We start from the raw sequence: 18,268 nt of genomic DNA, 5'->3' as shown, positions 1-18,268 counted from the left end.
CTTATCCACAAAGCAGGTTACAGCACAGGCAACAGCCCGAAGAGCCTCATCACCACGGAAGTCTCAGCTCTGGGTGCCTGCTTCCACTCTGCCCATAATCCCACAAGAGAAATTTCCAGTAGGACAGAAGAGATGCTTTTTTCATGATTGAGAGGGTTTCCATGGGGTGGGCCAGGAAGGAGCAGACTGAAAACTTTATGCAGAAACCTATTGCTTATCCCAGTGTTCACTCAACAGTGCTTGTTTTTCTAAAAGTCTCCAACGACCCTCAACATCAACTGGCAGTCTGGGAAGGTCAAGCCTCACCTGCCGCGGCAGTTCCTTGACCCACAGCCCCACAGTCTGAGCACCTTGAACAACACATTAATGCAGCATCCTCTCGGACTCCTCTAGCAGCTGGTCTGTCCATTGTGACAGAGTAGCAATAAACACAGGACATGACTTCTGGTACTCTGTGCAGTATCCACAAATAGGTGATACTCATAAAAAGACTAGGTTTTGTTTTACGCCTGCGCATTGGCTCGGTGTAACACACAGTTACTCCCATTCTTGCTGACAGGTGAAACTGGGAGCACAGAAAACAAAGAAAATGGGAAAAAAGAACTGCATTCATTTGTAAGTATGCTTTTAAACCCTGCCAAACACAGTTCAGCACTCTTCCCTGTTTGGTGTACACACTCTTTTATCCACCTCCAAAATCTCTGCAGGGCTGCCTTTGAACCAGGATCATGTAAAGGATGCAGTGAGGGCACTTATGAGGAGAAGGAAAGGGGGATCCAGAGGACAGGACTTCCCTGCTCCCCCTACACTGATGGCTACCAGGGCCAGAGGGGAAGATGAAGAAAAGGGCTCTTACTTGAATTTAAAGGTCTCGCCAAGTTCTACCGCACTGCCAGGTGTGATCTCGAAAATCCCACTGAAAGGGTAGGGATGCCCTCCATAGGCAAACTCTGACAAGGAAAGAAACAGACTGTGAGTAATTGGATGAATGCAATGTCAGGAAAAAGTCTATGGCAGCTGTCTGCACGGCTCAGCATCAGCACCAGGGGCTGGGCTATTGCCAAAACCCATTTCAGCCAGATTCTGAAAGCCATTTTCTCTGTCCGGTTACCTATTAGCCTGAGGATGCCCTCACAGCCACCTTCCATGCTAACACTACTGCTTTCCCACAGTGCCAGGAAAACTCTCCGAGTCTGTCTCTGTGCCCATCCAGGTGGCTTCCTCTCAGTGGAAAGTTGCGCTGTGGAGGCATCTAGATAAACTATGAGAGGCTGTCAGTGGTGGTACTGAGCTAGAAGAAGTCTTTCCTAGAGTAGGGAGAAATCAAATTATCTTCCAGAGGGATTTACAGGCAGCGAGTGGGAATTCTTTGCAGGAAGGCAAGCTGATTGCACTCCGCTGCCTCAGCACGCAGGTCAAGCCAGGAGGTCCCTCCATGTCACACAGGCCATCTCGCATGGCCCGCGAAACACAGCCCGGGGACCTCACAGTGTCATACAGGCCATCTCGCGTGGAAAAGCTTCTGTGAAAGCTTCTGTGCTTGAGATGGAACATGGCACCCCAGGGGTTTTGTCTACTGCATGGCACTGGCTAAAAATACCATGAGTGAGTAGCCCGAGTCATTCCCATTTAATGCTGAAGAAGGAAACAAAGTCTGTGTTGCTAGTCTGTCCTTCACTGTGCTACAGCTGTTTTCCCAGATCTCTTGACTGCACCTTTCGCAATGGGTGCTCTAATCAGCTTCAACCCCATCCAGACCATTTCAAAAGTCTTACAAGACATTTTCTTTTCCTTGTAACTCTGCTGTTTCAAAAGGACAGTTTCCAAGATCTGGAAATCTAGATTCCAAGATTTCTAGTCCTTAGACATTCATAAAGAACTACTGCAAAATGGAGTTACCCCAACAGTGAATTAGCACAGACACGCATATGCAGGTCTCAAGACAACCACTGATCTACCTCTCTTCCCCCTCCCCCATTTCTCCCATTCTCTCTCCCCCTCCTTTACTGGAGAACGGCTTTCCAACATTGCTTGGTCCCTCCTATCTGCCATCCTGCTACACACCTGCACAAGCTCTAAAGGCTGCAGTTACATGCTGAAAATAAGAAGGACTACGTGGTTCATGACAGAACTGCACAAGCTCCTGCAGGACTCCACGATAGGCTGTAAAAAGAGAACTGGCTGAGTTTTTCATTCCTCAAAACATTCCTTGCCAAAAGCTGTAAGTTTGGGGTGCTTTTCCATATCAGACTAGCCATACAGTTGTACCCATGTTGTGCGGGTAGCGAAAACGAAATACTTCATACCTCTGCCGTAGATCTCGATGCCAGAGTGGAAGACACCAATCCCCAAGGTGGAGGTGTATTCATTTATCCAGTACTACAGTAAGAGAAAAGCCACATTTGGAAGCATATTAGCAGAAAAGAAACACACAATCTTGATCTAGGGTATATCCCCCATCTCCCGTCCTCAGGGCAACTTCTCTTAAGGACAAGAGTGATTTTGAAATTATCTTGAGACAAATTGAGACTCCTTACAGACCAACAGAAGTGGGCACTGTGTTTATACAGCTGGCTGGGATCAGGTCTCCAAAAAAATGCTCATTTAATCCTCTCCACATAAGGCATTAACCTGTATTAAGATATAACTGGACCTGAACCTGCATAAACCCAGCTGCTACAGGATGTGTGATTATTTATCTATCTTCTCACTTAAATAGCTGACACTAAGCCAGTTTTACCAATGCACTTGTCTTCAAAATCTTGAGTTAGAGAATCCCCAGATATTTTCCACACACCTTTCTACATCACCTCCCGACATCTACTTTTTATTGAATTGGTTTTAGGCAATGAGATCATAGAGACAGAGGTCCGTTCCCCCCATAGGTCAGAGGAGCACCATTTAGTAATTATCTATATGACATTGGCAACTGCTTTATAGAAAAAAAAGAAACTCGGAGCATGCTAGTCAACATTTTGCTCAGAGGTACCATATACTATCAAGCACTGTTTTCAGAAGAGACAAAGGCTTGCTGCTCCAAAATTAGGTCCAAGGTGACCACAACTTCACCCAAGTCAAACAAATTTTCAAGCAGAGCTGTTAAGTGACTTCATTGCTCTGGAGTCCAGCACTTGCCCATTACATTAAGAGCAGAGTAATACTGCAGTCTGGTGCATGCATGCGATGCTCCTCCACCAAGCACTGTTCAGGGCCTGTTTCCACCATACCGTGAAGGACAGTGCAGACACCCAAACAAGTCCAAGCTAAACTAATTCTGGAGCGGGAAGCCATACAGCCATGCCAGGGCAGTGCTGCATTGGAGATAATTAGCCCTGCTCAGCACCACTATTTATTAGGTTAGCTGCAGAGCTGTGCTGCTACAGAAATTATGTTTTCAGGCACTGAGTGGAAACTGCCCATGCCTGGTATATTTGCAGTTCACCTGCAGCTACTGCGCAGTGAAGATGCATATCTAGTAACTCAGAGCAACTAAATTCTTATTTTAATCAAGCACTGCAAGGAAAGTGAGTGTTGTTCGCTTGTCCCTGTACAAGGACATGACAGGTTCATTAAGCTAAAATTCTCTTTTGGGTCTGGTAGCTGCTTCTGGTGGAGCCAGAATAAACTGCACCTTCCCTGATGTCTGGCATCACTGAGCTGCCATGGTATGAGTAAGAACCCCTCTACTGTCAGGTAACCAGAGGTCTGGCATACTCCATCTACCTTCCTCACACTGCTTGCTTATGTATTTTTGATGACTGCAATAGCTGTGTAAATCACCTGGAAATGCTTTCTGCGAGACCACTGCTACTGTGGAAAAACACAGTAGCTTTGATACAAAAAGTGCAGTCCCAAGCCTGACTTAATGTATGGCCAGTCTTTAAACCATGTCCCCAGAAATGCTTGCCTCTGGCAGTACAGCAGTTCCCTTTCCCTCTATAAAATGCTGTAATGCTTCTTGTTCTTTGCGAGTTTTGGTATCACAAATGATGTATTACTGCAGGAGGGCAGCAAACCACCTGACCCCAGCTGGGCCCCTGCCCACTGCTCTCTTCAAACCTTGTATAACCTCCATTTACCTCTTCACTTGAATTATGCAAACTCTTGTTTTTAGGATACATCAGAGCATTGGACTGGAGCTAGGTCAGGTAGCTCTCAACCTCCACCAGCTGAGACAGCGCATTAGCAGTGAACCCTCTGTTGAACGCCATGCCTGGTATTTAGGGACATGATGTGCCCTTGCCTTTTGCTGCCCTTCTCCGCAGTTCTCTGTTGCCCTGTCCTCTGCAGCAGGAATATCCCTGCTCTGACTGGGGAAGAAGACACAGAGGTGGAGGCTGCATACAGGAGCCCATATGACACAAGCCACATCTGCTGAGGAGACCAAAGCCTGTCTCCCATGGACACGTAGCCCTCAGTTCAGTTCTTTGATCTCCCAAATCTCATGGGTTAACTCCTCAGATAGTCTCAGTAAGCTTCAGAGAAAAACTGGTTTCTAGAGTGCCACTGTAACAACTCCCAGAGGATATGGTAAGTAGGTTGTCTTCTTCCCTCAGGCTGAGCTATTGTCTCACAGCAACAATACAAGCACAACATGCCCAGGTCATGCCAGCTGCTTTGCTTAGAGTAACTAATAGGAAGAGAAGGGAGACTTTTTAAATTAGAAATGCTCCTGCCAGTTATCAAAGTCAGGGCTATCTGCAGAGGCTGGTCTGCATCAGGCTTTGTATTTTAAACAAGAAAGTTAAACTGAAAGCCACTTTCAGCTATAGCTTTTTCTTCTTCCATGTTAAACTTTATGTTGGATCCAAACAACAAATAAGCAAACAAGCAGGAAAAAACCAAACCCCTCTCCTTGATTAACATGTTAGAGTAATGCACTGAGACCTGATCACCTCATATGTGCAGAGCACTGTCAGATCACAAGCTCGCCCTGGCCCCCAACCACTCTTGTTCCCAGGACAGAGCCGCAGCCCCCCAAACCCACCCTGCCCAACTCCGGGAGCCGAGAGCCAGGCTGCAGGACAGCTCTGGAAACGCAAGTGATGAGGAGGCTCCACCAGAGATAACGGAGAGAGGAGCAAAAGTGCTTCTCTGGCTGATGGCAGGTGTTGCAGGATTACAACTGTCACATGGACATTTCTGTATTTAAATGGTGTATTTTTTGGTATGAATTCCTTTAATGAACTATTATGGACTGAACTGCAACAACCTCAGCCATACCTGAATTTGAACTGAACAGCAGCTACACTGGTTTAGTACTTTCTTTCAAATAACTTCAGTAACACCTTTATGTTATTGAAATGGGATCTCATTTGCATCTTGGTTCACTGCAAATAAATATTTTCAGTATGACCTACTAGCAAGACCAAAATGCAAAGCAGCTCTGAATCATGGCTGCTACTGTCCTCATCTCACCCCTGTCTCCAGGGTGCTGCAGAATCTGCCTCTGGTGTGCGACTGAACATGCAGCGAACGCCTCACGGCACTTTGGCACAGCCCACGGCTTGTCTCGGGAGGAAGCTATGCTAAAGTGAACATGTCAGTCACTTGCTGAGCTGGAAGAAAGAATCCAAGCCAGATTTGAAACCAGGTCTGTACACACATGCACGAGCTGGGCTCGTTTTCCAAGGGGTTCACAATTCTGAAGAACAGCAGCAACAGTCAGCAAATACTCATCTCTGAACTGAATTGGCTATTGCTTAGACTAAAACCAAAAATCTGCAGCCTGTTCTGAGTCAGATGAAAGAGCCAGGGAATCAAATACAGCAGTATCTTAAAAGGGAGTTGTGATTCATGCCTGCATTGCATACTGCCTGCAAAATCATGCTGTAAACCCTACATGGAGAGACTTGGAGCATTCTGTCTCATTTCCATCTTCAACAGAGACGGAGAACAGCTCAGAAGCTAAGAGAGGGAGGGAGGAAAGCTAACCAGAGTGTAGTTGCTTCACAAAAGCAGCAGATAGCTCAGGACTCAAAATTCAAACGCAGAGAGGAACCTCTTTGCATTTATAGTTTGTAGTGTATCAGTTAAGAGCTTTTAATGCTGGTCCCTGATGAAGTCGAATTTGAAATTTTCCAGTTTTTATTCAAGTCTTCCCTGATTTCCTGGTTGTTTGGTTCAGAGATCAGAGTATCTGGTGAGATAATTTAGATTCTGGCAGATACTCTGAGTCAGTTGTTGTGTATTCCCTTCATTTATCCATCTTTCACATAAAGGTAGAAGTGAAAGTCCCACTCGGAGAGCGAACCATGACCTAACTTTCCAGAAAGGAAAGAAGCTTAAAAGCTTCATTGTATTGATATGCTTCTGGTAGGTCTAGGATGGAGAAGCAGATGGTGTGATACTAGCAGATTATGTCATCCTGGGACTTTTCAGAGTAGGAGTTCTGGGGAACTCCTACCAGAAACATAGGTTTCCAGATAGAAGAGGCCCATCCATGTAACCACTAACTTCTACCATCAATTAATATCATACTATAATGCTGAAGTTTCTGTCACTAACTTTCTCTTTACCTCCCTACTTCAGACCATTGTTTTCCACGGTGTGTCACCAAAATCTTTACTGCATCACTGTGCTGAGCGGCTTAACTAACCAGCTCCCTAGAGGCTGGAGACAAGACCACCTCTGTGAATATCTCAGATATTACTTTCTCTGAGCAGCCAACACACTAAGCAACATTCCATTTATCACTCCAGTACAGACTGGATGTTCCACTCCACCAGATCCATTCACTACCAAACAGACACTAACCCATCCTTTCTTATCATCTGTATGAACATATAGAAAAGAAATCCACTGGGAGTTGCTAAATAAATCTGGTTTTGGCAAATAGTTGTAAACTCCGAGTACTCAGTGTCATAGATCCTTGCTGTGCTCTTCTGCTCTTCACTAGGTATCATCACATACAATCAGCAGCTGAGCCAGGATACCAGGCTAGATAGAGCTTTGCTCTGACCTAGTCTGGTTGCTCTGCTGTCCATGTATGCAAACACGCTGCTTTGAACAAGACACCTTTACCAAGGATGGGTGCAGATGATAAACCAGTAACTAACTTAACCTTATCTCCTCTCAAAGCACCATCTGCCTATAATTCAGTAGAATTACTTCCTTTTCCCCGTGAATCCACTGGGAAAGCTTTGCTTCTAGGAGGAAGTAAAAAACCAGTAAAGGAGGACAAGAGATACAGATGATATTCTGACATTGCTAGTGAGCAAGGAGCATGTTAAGGGACTGAAAGAAATGGCCAAATCACCTCATCCTCTGCTAGTCTTCATGGAGCACTCCTGCCAACACAAGTCCAACAACAGACTGTCTGCCCTTCCACTTAGGCTTGATTTTAATCCTTTCGTCTTTGAGGGCCAAGTCACACACTGTAAGACCCAGCTCTCCTTTGCAGAGGTGTCTCCTCTCTGTAGGATGGGGAAGCTGGCTCAATGCAGAAGAGACCCTTGGCTCAACAAATCCAAGTGGAGGACGCCCAGGGCTCCAGCTGCTAACTAGTGTGCTCCATGAAAGGAGTCAGACTGGCAAGGAGCATTTCTTCACATCTCTGCCTTTATACACTGTGTAAAGCCTTTTCCCAGAGGCTTTGTCCTGGGCTTAGCAGTGCTTGGCCCCTGCGGTCAACTTACCTAGGCAGCCTCACGAAAACGTGCAGAGGAGCATGTGTACTAATAAATGCACTGATCGGTCATATCTCAAACACCAGGAAAATTCTCTGCAATGTTAAAGCTCAACACAAAAGCCAGTATTAAAGGCAACATCAGATTCATGCAGGAGACCAGCCAGGGAACACCAAAGTAATATCTCGGCATTATTTTCTGAGATTTATTTTCTGAGATGCGTTGATCCAGATGTGAAATATGAGAGCACAAAAGACAAAACTAGAGGGGAAAGCTAAAGAATATCACTTCAAGAAACCAGCAAGTAAAATCCCAGCCCTATATGGTCAGCAACTTCAGAAGAGTTTCCGTTTCCCCCAATACATTTTTCTAAACCAGGATCCAGAATCTTGGGCCCACAGAGGTGGAAGGAGAAAGCCCAAAACAGATCAGACTTTATTCACTGAGTAATGCCTGCAGGGGTGAAGGAAGCATTACCTCAACTACAGACATGCAGGACAGGGGTCTTCCCGCAGATCTTTGCCAAGGCGCTTCAGTCATATTGCAGTAGTGCTCACTTATGTTCCACAGCTCTAGGCATGCAAACAGTTCTGCCAATGTCTCAGTCCTTCTGCTCTTCACCCCTTCTGGCCTGGAGCTCTAGTAATAAAAACTCACTATCATGTGGGATGACATCAAATTATACAGCATGACTGCTATTAGTAAGTTTTCTTTAGCAATTGGACGAGACCCAAGCTCATTTCAGCATGACCTGTGTCTCTTACACTCAGTTCTCCAGAGGTCCAAGGCTTGTATAGTCACCAAGCCTAAAACGCTATTTTCCTAATATACTGTGAATACTGATTAAGCAGGAAAGGATTTAAATGCATGTGGGCAGAACAGCAACTAAAAAAAGAAGCGTAGCAGAGTATTGAGAAGAGGGGTGATAACACAGACCTGTCTTTAGTACTTCATACCTGGGAAAAATCTGGGTGGGCCCTCACTCCAGCACACGCAGACTGTGACTTTTCCTGGCTGGAGGATCACCTCTTATGTCAGGTTCTCTTTGCTGTTGGCAAAAGCTATCAATCTGCAAGTCATGGACCAGGGTGTGACAACCCGTCACGTCACTCCAAATCCAATTAGCCAAAAGCGCCTGCTTTAGTCAGGTATGCTAACTTTCACTTAAAATGCCAGATAAAGAAACAAAATACTGCAGTAAGCAGGTCTCTGTTTACAGACAGGCTCAGCCTCCAGTTGCAATAGGCAATAACTTGTAAGTCTCAAGAAAAACAGTTCCCAGAATGTGGGCATTGGCCTGTTTACAAACAACCCAACTGGCAGAACTGATCAAAGCTTGAGGAACTACAGGTTTTCTTCCAGGAGAGCATCCAAGTACTGAGAAATCTGCAGCTTCAATGCAGCCAGAGAGCTTGATGTAGCTCTGATGAAGCAGGGATACAGGGTTATACAAGGACCCCACTTCCGACTTGGACTGGGACACTTCAGACTTGGACTGGGACACTTCAGACTTGGACTGGGACAGGAGAACTGGCTGGAGAATAGACATCTGAGGAGCAGAGTCACATTACAGAAAGAAGAAAAAGACAAGGCATCTCTTGGTGTGCAGCTGACTCCACCCTGCTGCATTTTGAATGAAAAGAGCTGCTGCTGAGGACAATTCTCCACCCTTCAGGATAATACACTCTAACAGACCGGGAATTTTCTGGGAAATGACAGCCTGAAATTTACAACTTATAGTGCTAAACAAATTCCCTCATGCAAACTCACAAATGCTAAGGGAAGAGACGCACACAAGGCAAGATGCTCAACTGCACCCTTGAGAGGAACAACAGGCCAAGCCTCTGTAGGACTGCAACAGCCAACTGTCTCAGCAGCTCTTCCATTTCAGCCAGGTTCTGCTCTGTAAAGGATCTTTTCCTCTCAGGTTGGGCTAAATACATTCCTTAGCTGTCTTTTCACAGAAATTTCTTTGGAGGTTGCCATGGCTTTTCAGACATTATAATATGCTTCTGAATTGCCTGATGCATGAGCCAACACTGAAATCTTTGCAATCATGAAGCATAAAGAGCTTACTTCAGTGGCTTCTAAAACTCTGTATGTAGATTAAAAACTGATGCTCCTGCTGAGGGAGAGTTGAAAATCTACTTATGCCTCAATGTTGTGACGCAATGTGATTTTACTGGATGAATAGCAGGACAGAAGAAAATATTAATCATGCTGCAGAAAGGAAATGGTATGCATTTCAGCAGTTAACTTTTGGGTGTATTCAGAATATTTTTAGTTAAATGTTTTTAATTTAAAATAACAAACAAGATTTAGGGAAACCTTCAGTGATTCCACTTACAGACTCATCCTACAAAAGGGCAGGCACAGTCCTGGCTCAATATACTGGTATTACTTGAAGTCTTTTATAATTTTCTGCTTTCTCCATTACTGTTCCACTTTCTACCACGTTGCACTGACAACAGGCATTGTCCTGAGCAGAGCTTCCTTCCTGCAGCAACATCTGGGAGGAATTTTACCACTGTGTATCTTTTGCCTCAAGCCATGCACATTTGTAGCCTGCGATTTAGAAGGTAGCTGATCCAGCATGCTTTGCAGTAAATACAGTTGACTCTTGTTGGAGACAGTAAATACTCATCCAATCTATTTTTCAGAGCTTGAGTGAGAACCTGCCTTACCAATGGAGAGATAGGGCAACTAGCTGGGCAAGTTAAGCAACCATTTTCTGTCCCTGCAGAATGAACATCCCTGTTTGCAAGTTCACACAGAAGCCAGCAGAAGTTAATCTACCAGCCCAAGGGTTTGTCACACCAGTCACGACACTAATGGCCTAGCTTGGGTGTCTGTGTACACAACATGGTATTTGTAGTAGATTGTTTGTGCCATATGAGAAGCAACATGCCATTTTTCAAACCTCCATCTGCTTCCCTTAACCTCAGTCCTGACTCTGCCTGAAGGAGTCAGCTGAAGGGGCTGGGGTGGGACTGGGGCCATCAAACAGAAATCACTGAGGGGGACTTGTGCGACATGGGTGCAGCACGTGCCAGTGCCGAGAGCCTGTTCGAGACAGTGGTCTCATAAGCAGCTCTGCAGAAGGACTATCCATGCTATTGCACACCACTTCACATGTATCTCCTTAGTTTTGACAACTTTCACGTACAGTCTTAATCTCAAGTACATGAAGCCAGAAAAAAAAGCATCCAATTGCAGGATTACACTGAAGTGTATTTACTCAGGGAATGTGCCTGAGAAACTTGGATGTGTTATAAACTTAGTAAAGTGATAATGCCTTTGCCTTAGATGCATTCACAATGACAAATTGAGAGGTATTCAAAAAGAACAGCAGCAAAACTATCAGGGAAATGGCGAGACTGACTTATAAGAGAATTAATTCAGAAGAGTTAACAGCTTGGCAAAGCAATGACTACAGATGACAAATTTGCAAACATTTGAAGGGCTGACATGAATTATGGGAAAAGACTTCTTAAGAATGATATGAAAGGATTCGAGTAGGAGTAACATACTCAGCTTAAAAAGAAGAGACTTTGGCTAAGCGTTTAGAAGTTTCCTAGCAGTAAGAAAGCACAAGAAAACATGTGTATGACTGAAAGCCAGATACCAAGAAAGCCTTAATGTGCCTGTGCAGGACAGACTACTGAATGGTCCGACATGTTTTCCTCTGCTAACATCTAGGAGGATGTTAACATCCTCAGCTGAGCATATTTCAGACCCTGCACAGCTATGTGCTTTGTAAGCCCTCAGCCAAGTCTTCAGAGTGTGTTAGGAAGTAGGCTTCCCATCAAAGAGGATTCAGGTCACTTGAAAAGAAACATAGGAAGATAAATACCCTACACCCCAGTTCACCAGGAGATGTCTGAAGCACAGCGCAGATGCTTTAGGTCTGGAACCAGCTTGGTCCTGGCAGGCCCAGTAGGGTCAGCAATATGGCCTCAGGGCTCTCCACCCTTCATCTTGCAGGAAAGATGTAACTTAGAACGGTAATAATAAATAGGGCTGTTAAATGATTTCTCAGATGTGGAGTAATGCTGTGGCTAGGCCCTGCTCAGACCAGGAAACATTAACACCTCCTTCTCCTTGTTGGTAAGGATCCTTGCTGTCTTCTGTGGACCTCTACCAGTCTTTCTCTCCAAAGAAGAGACTAGCCCTGTTGTGATGTCCAGCATTACAGAGGGAAAACAGACGTTTAGTGCATCCTTTCAAAATGCACTGCAGTTGACATATCGGTTTTGCCTAGGCCAAAGCATCTGCCTTTGTTCAGAGAATCAGGCTGCAGGTAACATGCACCCCAAGCCCCCCACAGAACTGCCGATTGCCTAACAGCTGTAGCGTGTCCCTGAAGCACTGACAAGCAGAGTTCCTCTCTCTGCTTTGGCAAATTGGTAGCAGGGATTTGAACTTCAGCCTTTCATATCCAGGATGAACATCCTAATCACCAACTAGAGCTTCTCCATCAAAGTGATACATGTACATGTAAACAGCTGCAGGAGAAGAGATTGAGCAATCCATGCCACCAAATAAACTGGCAGTTAAGACTTTTCTACCAAGGGCTCATCTAGATCCCTGCTCAGGTTCCTAAATGTGTCTCCCGTAGTAGCAAAATGCTAATATGACACTAATTCTTCCTCACTGGCTTGCTCTTTCTTGGAGTGTTCCTGCCTGGCCAAACACAAATACCTACTTTTTGGCTAGCTCAGGCACACCAACAGTCCATGCCTGACCACCTAAGGCGGTCTCTTCTCAGGTTTCTACTGAGCACATCCAAAACACTGGTATCTTTCAAGCAATGGCATAGTTTGAAACACAGTAGTTGGAAACACCCTCCACTTTGCTGTTTCCATTCATAAGTAATTCAGGAACGAAGTATTGCTCAGCAGGATCCAATTCATAGGTACAGCCATCAGAGCCTTTGGGGGAGAAAATTAATACCTATGACAAAAAAAAAAGTCTGTCTGCTCATCCTATTAACAAGGGGCAAGGCTCCATGGCTTGGTGGACAGGAGTGTCTGCTCTTCTTCCCGAATGGTGTTTCTTTCAGTTATCCTCTGACAGTCACTCAGACCTGCCAGGTGATCCAGACAAACATACTCAGTCCTCATTTCATATGATAAGGCTTGCATACCTGCCAAGATCAGTCTGCCTTTTCTCCAAACCGTATCAAGACAGTGGCAGGGGAAGGGAGAATCATCTCCAAAGTGGCAGGCTGTGACCATCCTGAAGGGGGGGAATGCAATAGACTAACAATAAAGCCCCTATTGTCAGACATATGACCTTGAAAATTTTGATTGGCTGCATGCAGGCCACTTTTAACTTTATTTTGGAAGGAACATTCCCTTAAGTGCTGCCATCTGAAAGCATACTGTGCTGAGGTAGAACAGCAGTGGGGAGAAAAACTCTGAGATGACTACCAAGTGGAAGGAATTAGGAATCAAGCTTGACTCAGAGCTAGAAATTTCTGTAAAGATGAAAGGATTAAAAACCAAAAAGAAACAAAGCCAGGGCAGGGGGGAGCAGGTTCATTATCATCTGGCTTTTTGCCTATCCCTGGAGAAGTAAACCTCTCTGATGTAATACTAGGGGGGAAAGTTGCTCAGGAATTGCTACTCTGGAAACCACGAGGCTGAGCATTGCTCCTGTGTATGGCAGAAAAGGCAACTATTGAGGTATACACTTTCTATAAATTTAAAGATATACTCAAAGGTTTTGGTTGTTTTTTTTTTATGGTCTCAGATCAGGTGATTCAACAACACTCTGCTTCTCTACTTTGCAATTCTTCCTAGGATTTCAAAACGCTTTACAAGCATTAAATTGTTAAGCCTCACAGCATTTGTGTGAAGCAGGAAAACATTCTTCATTTTAGAGGTAGGGGAAGAAAATACCAGCATATATCTTGTGCTATGACTACAAAGACACAGCAAATCGGGAGCAGAGATGAGCTCAACATCCTGGCTCAAAGGTTAACAATCCAACAAGACTTCCATACTGCCCACCAAAAAGAAGTGATCTACAGGACTGTCACGAGGTTTGTTGAAGTGGAAAGGAGTGAGGCTGACCCACCACAGTTCCTCTTCTGAAGAGGGATATCACAGTGGCTTCCTTCGGCAAAGACACTATAACCTACTGAAAAACTAGCATCCTATTTGACAAACAGAATTAGAGAAAAAGAACATGGAGGAGGCTTTTAAAAGTTTCGGCTGTGATTTTTCAGCTTGAACTGTCTCCTGAGGAGTCCTAGCCTTAAAAGTCAAACCTCTTTTTGCCAACACTGTACTCATATTTGCATTGCAACCCAATTCATTAATGCTTTCACCAAGGACAACAGCCTCCTAGATACACAAGGCAGGGACATCTACTATCTTTATATCAAGTATAGGAAACTAGTTAAAACAACTTCTGACTTCTGCCAAGTTCCTACATGGATAACTACTTGGAGAGGACTGAGATAACAACAAAGTCATTGTAATTACAGTCATCACAAAGGGATAAGAAGTCCCTTTATGATGTCACAGAAGGAGCAAGAACACCACAGGCAATGGAATAAATAGTTCCTTTTGTTCCACCCCATTAATGCAGAGCACAACAACATATTGTTTTCAACCTGTTGTGCAGAGACCCAAGGGAGACAGCAAACTACTTCAAAGGAGTCTGCAGGCTGGCAGGCTTACATTTGTTAGACAAAAGCTGACATCTTCAGTAGAAAAAAAAAAGTTAAAAAATGAGAGGCACACAGATGTTAAAGGAAAGAAAATTTTTGCCAAAAAAAAAAGCAGAGAAAAAAATCTTGGGTTCAAACAGGAGGTGGAAGCATGTTTGAACATCGCTAGACAAACTAATGATGGATAGTCCCACAGCTAGGATGTCAAACAAGGACTTGAGAGGTTCATATTCCCTGCTCTGCTATGGACATACTACAGATTTACTTTAGACCAGGTCAAAACTAAAATTTCATCAGCATGATACTACATTCAAATTCAAAACTGTCATCCTCCACATTCTTCTTCAAGTTGCCATTTGCCCTGAAGTGTTTAACACCATCAGTATCAGGAACCTGAATGGAAGACCTTCCCACTCCACTACAGCTAGAACAGGTGGGCTCCATACTCAGATAATGAGAATCCCCAATAGAGATAGGGATCCCCGCTCTCCTTTTCAACCCTGATTGCTTGCTGCTGGAAGTTCGCAGACATAGGCCTCACCCTGGGGGTCCCAATGGCAGCAATAGCACCTCATACCCAGGAGTTAAGCCTACCCACAAGCGAATCTGGATCCCTACAGAAAATAAAAAAGAAAGTAACAATCCCCAGATCTCCTCTCCATGCCAGTGCTATGTAAGGCCAAAATCCAGTCCAGCACTTACATGTCACATAGGCATGTAAATTCTCACTCCCTGCCCCATTCCCCCTCACTTGCCAAAACCAGTTGTGCCTGTCCTGTGAGCCAAGAGCAGCAGCAGCAGCAAAGAGTGGGATGGGGGCTCTTTTGCACCTAAGGAATCTATACTCCATGCTGGCTTTGGTGTGGCATAGTGGCACATGTTCAAAACACTTTGTGGTGCCCATGACAGAAATTGACTGCATGCCAGTAGCATTAGTTTGCTATAGCAAAAAAATCAATATTTATCTCTAAGCTTCTGAGAAGGGAATCTCTTCTCCAGCATGGATGGGGGAAACCCTTTCACAATGTGAGCTGAGATTTTTTTCCTGGAGAGGTTCCAGGGGCCATGCCTGGCTGGCAGCATGCCTAACCAGCTTAGCTTAGAAAAATATTGGGAAATACAGATTCCCGCAGCTAGTGACTTGTTCTTTTTCCCTACAGTGCTTTGTCCTGTCTTGGATAAAACTCTTCAAATACAGTGCCAATTTCACACAGTGTCTCATCTCTCTGCATTATCTTTTCCTACAAGAAAAAGGATATGGGTGCATTTTTTGCCATAATCATACACACTCTCTCTCTCTCTGCTGTTCCAGCACAATTACCGAAGAATCGCATTGCAGTGATGTCTCCAGATTAGAATTTAAGGGATAAAACAGAAAGCAAGGAACCTGAATATAACAACGATAAAATGCTGTTGTGCCATGCAGATTCAAATACACTTTCCCCCAAAAACCCAGTTTCTGCTGGTCTGAGGACGACAATTTAAAAAACCAAACCAAACAAACAAACAAAAAGGAGTGGAGCAAGGAACCTTTCCTTGAAAAGGGAACTGTCTTAAGAAGGGGTAGCTGTATAACCTAGCCCAATGCTAAATTGGGTTGTTGGAATAATTATCTTCTGCAAAGCACAAAACTGATATAAAAACGACTGGGGAAGTTCAGACAGAAACTCATTTATAACTCATGACCCAAGGGCTTCTATGCTGAGTGATTTTAGCACTGTTTAAAATGACCAAAGATACTAAACACTAATCGTTTTGAAAATGAGTAATAATTTCTGATTGTTGGCATTTAGCTATTGGATGCTGACAAACTGCTTTAAGGATACTTTTGCCCCCCATATGAATATGCAACAGAATGATTAATATATGTGCAGCATGCTATGATGGCTGGGAAAAAATTTAAAAGCTGTGGGAGTATCTTAACGACTCTGATGTAATGTGCTCTGCTCTGGTTTGTCTGAGGGCTACAGGGGATTTTTTTTTTTTTTTTCCCAAGGATTCCCACTGTCTTTATTTAATGAGCAGCACTGGACATGCAGCTCTGCAATACCATTTAATAGCCATCCCTTGCTGAAAGACAGAGATGATCGTTAGCAGCAGTGCCTGGCAACAAATCATCACCGTTTAGTACTATGAAGATATTGCTTAGGGTGAAAACCATTTCAAATTAAAATATGGGTGTTTGTCCCTTCAAAGGGATGGCCTCTGTGCTTGCTTCTCCCAAGCATCACACACACCCTTGCATAGGGAGAGGCACAAACATGCCAGTGCAGCTTCTTTGGAAAACACTAAGTTATCCTTGCTTTCTTCTCCTTGCCTCCACCTCCTAAACAGCACAGCATGTATGAGACCAGTGTTGGACCAGCATTCCGGCTGCCCTAAATATTTACCTTCTGCTGGGCACAGTAATAATTTTACACTTGTGCTAAAGCAAATCTGCTGTGCTAGTCCACTGTGTGTTGCATACATCGAGAAACAGACCTGAAATGACCCTAGTGATTCAGCCAACTGGTTTCTTCATGGACATGCATCTGAGGGTATCTCCACATCTGAAATGTACTCAGTGAGATCGGGGATTGAAGGGGAAGAGGGAAGATAAGGAAATACTTCAGTAAGATCAAGGAGGAGAATTTGCCTTATGTAGCAGGTTTCACTGGGAACATTCCTTCCCCTTCCTCCCCACCATTTGTATTTATTTCTATAAAAATCCATTAGATACTGCAACTACATCTTGGCTTCTATTTATTTTAGTGAAAAGAGAAATGGTTGTATATTTGTACCATGGGATGCAAATGGTATTGTCTGCCAGATACCTCAGAGACCTGCCAAAAAATTCTCCTGCATGCAGAGTAGACTTCTAATCTGAACTGTGGCCAGGCTACCATAGGAAAAAGAGGTAAGCACTGTAAATGTCTCATCTAGCTCACAACATCCCCTAATATCAAAGACATCTGCTCTCAGATTAAACTATCCCCCTAGTTTGGCCCTTTTAAGAACTTTCTAGATGCCCAGATATCTATTGTAGGAAAACAAGGCCTTATTCAGCCCTAGCTGACAATGGCCCACTACCTTTCTCAAAAGCAGATTGTAACTCGTTTCTAGGAGTGAAGCAGCACGCTCCAAGCACACGCTCATTTTGATTAGTACCAAAAATAAGAGCCCACACTCTTAATAGGATACTACACACATAAGTCATATTCCATATTCACCAAAGAATGCTTCCCAGAGAACCAGAGACCGAAAAAAATTACCACACTCTTTCCAGAGTGATCTATAGGGCAGGAGAGCAAGAGCAGAACTCCATACAATCAGGCTCAGCTTAGATATGGACACAACTCCCGCAAGAGATGAAGGGTATTGTACAACAGATGTGGATCTCAGTTCTCCTGTGTTGTTTTCTTTAAGTTCACTCATGCAAGCTAGGGAATACAAATGGTCATAAACCTATAAATTAAGCTAATTATCCTGCAGACCAAGAGAAAATAAAGATTTCTATTCCTATATAACAGGGAAGTATCTGGACACTCCAGCAATGAAAGTCATGCAAGTGATGCATCATGCAAGTGATGAATGGATAGGTCTGAGACCATTCAGTTCCCACTCCATATATCTGCCTTCTCCCAAGTTAGATGGATGCATGCAAGAGGTAAACAGATTCATCAAACAAATAAGATCAGCAGCCCAGCCCGATATATTTCATCTTATGTGAAACTTCTGTTTGCTCTATAAAGTATGAGTTCGGTAGCATTTATATAATTCATTTTACTGTGCTTCCCTTTAACACCTCAAAAATCTTGCTCAGCCTCACTTACTGGAAGAGACCAAAAAGGGATAAAAAAAAAAAAAATTAGTCAGTATAAAACTTCATAGAGGAAACAAAGTTGCATTTGACTGGGCATTATGACCAAAGGAATGTTTGCATCAGTGGGAGATCTCATCTTGGAAGGAGGGGTTAGGGTTG

At 44.0% G+C, this 18,268-nt stretch overlaps 1 protein-coding gene across 3 annotated transcripts in view; it reads right to left on the bottom strand.

Annotated features, from left to right (window-relative positions):
- LOC128139637 (deubiquitinase DESI2-like) overlaps positions 1-18,268 on the bottom strand; it is a 76,694-nt gene that overhangs the window by 21,509 nt on the left and 36,917 nt on the right. For 2 of the 3 annotated variants that reach the window (XM_052782320.1, XM_052782322.1), the window contains exons 2-3: positions 2,307-2,379; positions 857-950 (exon numbers count right to left, since the gene is read on the bottom strand). In XM_052782320.1, coding sequence (XP_052638280.1) covers positions 857-950; positions 2,307-2,379 — 167 coding nt within the window. Of the gene's footprint in view, positions 1-856; positions 951-2,306; positions 2,380-8,105; positions 8,230-18,268 lie in introns of those variants that run through there. The other variant, XM_052782321.1, reaches the window with a different exon arrangement.

Source organism: Harpia harpyja, chromosome 3 (assembly GCF_026419915.1).
Source record: "Harpia harpyja isolate bHarHar1 chromosome 3, bHarHar1 primary haplotype, whole genome shotgun sequence".
In the NCBI taxonomy this organism is placed as follows: domain Eukaryota; kingdom Metazoa; phylum Chordata; class Aves; order Accipitriformes; family Accipitridae; genus Harpia; species Harpia harpyja.
This window is presented reverse-complemented; position numbering and strand designations above follow the sequence as displayed.